Genomic DNA, 373 nt, shown 5'->3' on the forward strand with positions numbered 1-373 from the left:
ATATTTTTGCAGCGTGTACACGATATTGCAATAATTTTATTTAATTGCACCACAGAACCATATGTGTCGATCGAAATGTACTTGTGTATTCGAATAAATCATGTCACGCTTCTAATTTTCACCCACATGCTTGGGATGACTCGCTCTTTCTTTGCGTTTATCAATGATGTAAGGAAGTTGGTAACGAAAAAAAATATTTGCTAGTCGCTTAAATGTATCTGACTCAAAAATACGCATAATCTTTATGGCCTGCGAGAGTTACGCTTTCTTGACATAGCGCGGAAAAGTCTCTATGTTGTCACCATAAGATCCTGCATCGGCAAGATATGCTGGACGTTATGACCTTTGATTAAAGCTTGTGATTGTCATTTAC

The 373-nt window shown here is 37.3% G+C and overlaps 1 protein-coding gene across 1 annotated transcript; it reads right to left on the minus strand.

Annotated features, from left to right (window-relative positions):
• Positions 1-111: 111 nt before the first annotated feature.
• PHALS_13835 (uncharacterized protein) lies at positions 112-317 on the minus strand (the record flags this gene model as incomplete). The annotated part of the gene is made up of 2 exons (XM_024729656.1): positions 112-249; positions 303-317. 2 exons carry the CDS (start codon positions 315-317, stop codon positions 112-114), a joined length of 153 nt encoding a protein of 50 aa, XP_024580012.1.
• Positions 318-373: the final 56 nt, after the last annotated feature.

Source organism: Plasmopara halstedii, assembly GCF_900000015.1.
Source record: "Plasmopara halstedii genome assembly, contig: Scaffold_743, whole genome shotgun sequence".
Classification (NCBI taxonomy): Eukaryota; Oomycota; class Peronosporomycetes; order Peronosporales; family Peronosporaceae; genus Plasmopara; species Plasmopara halstedii.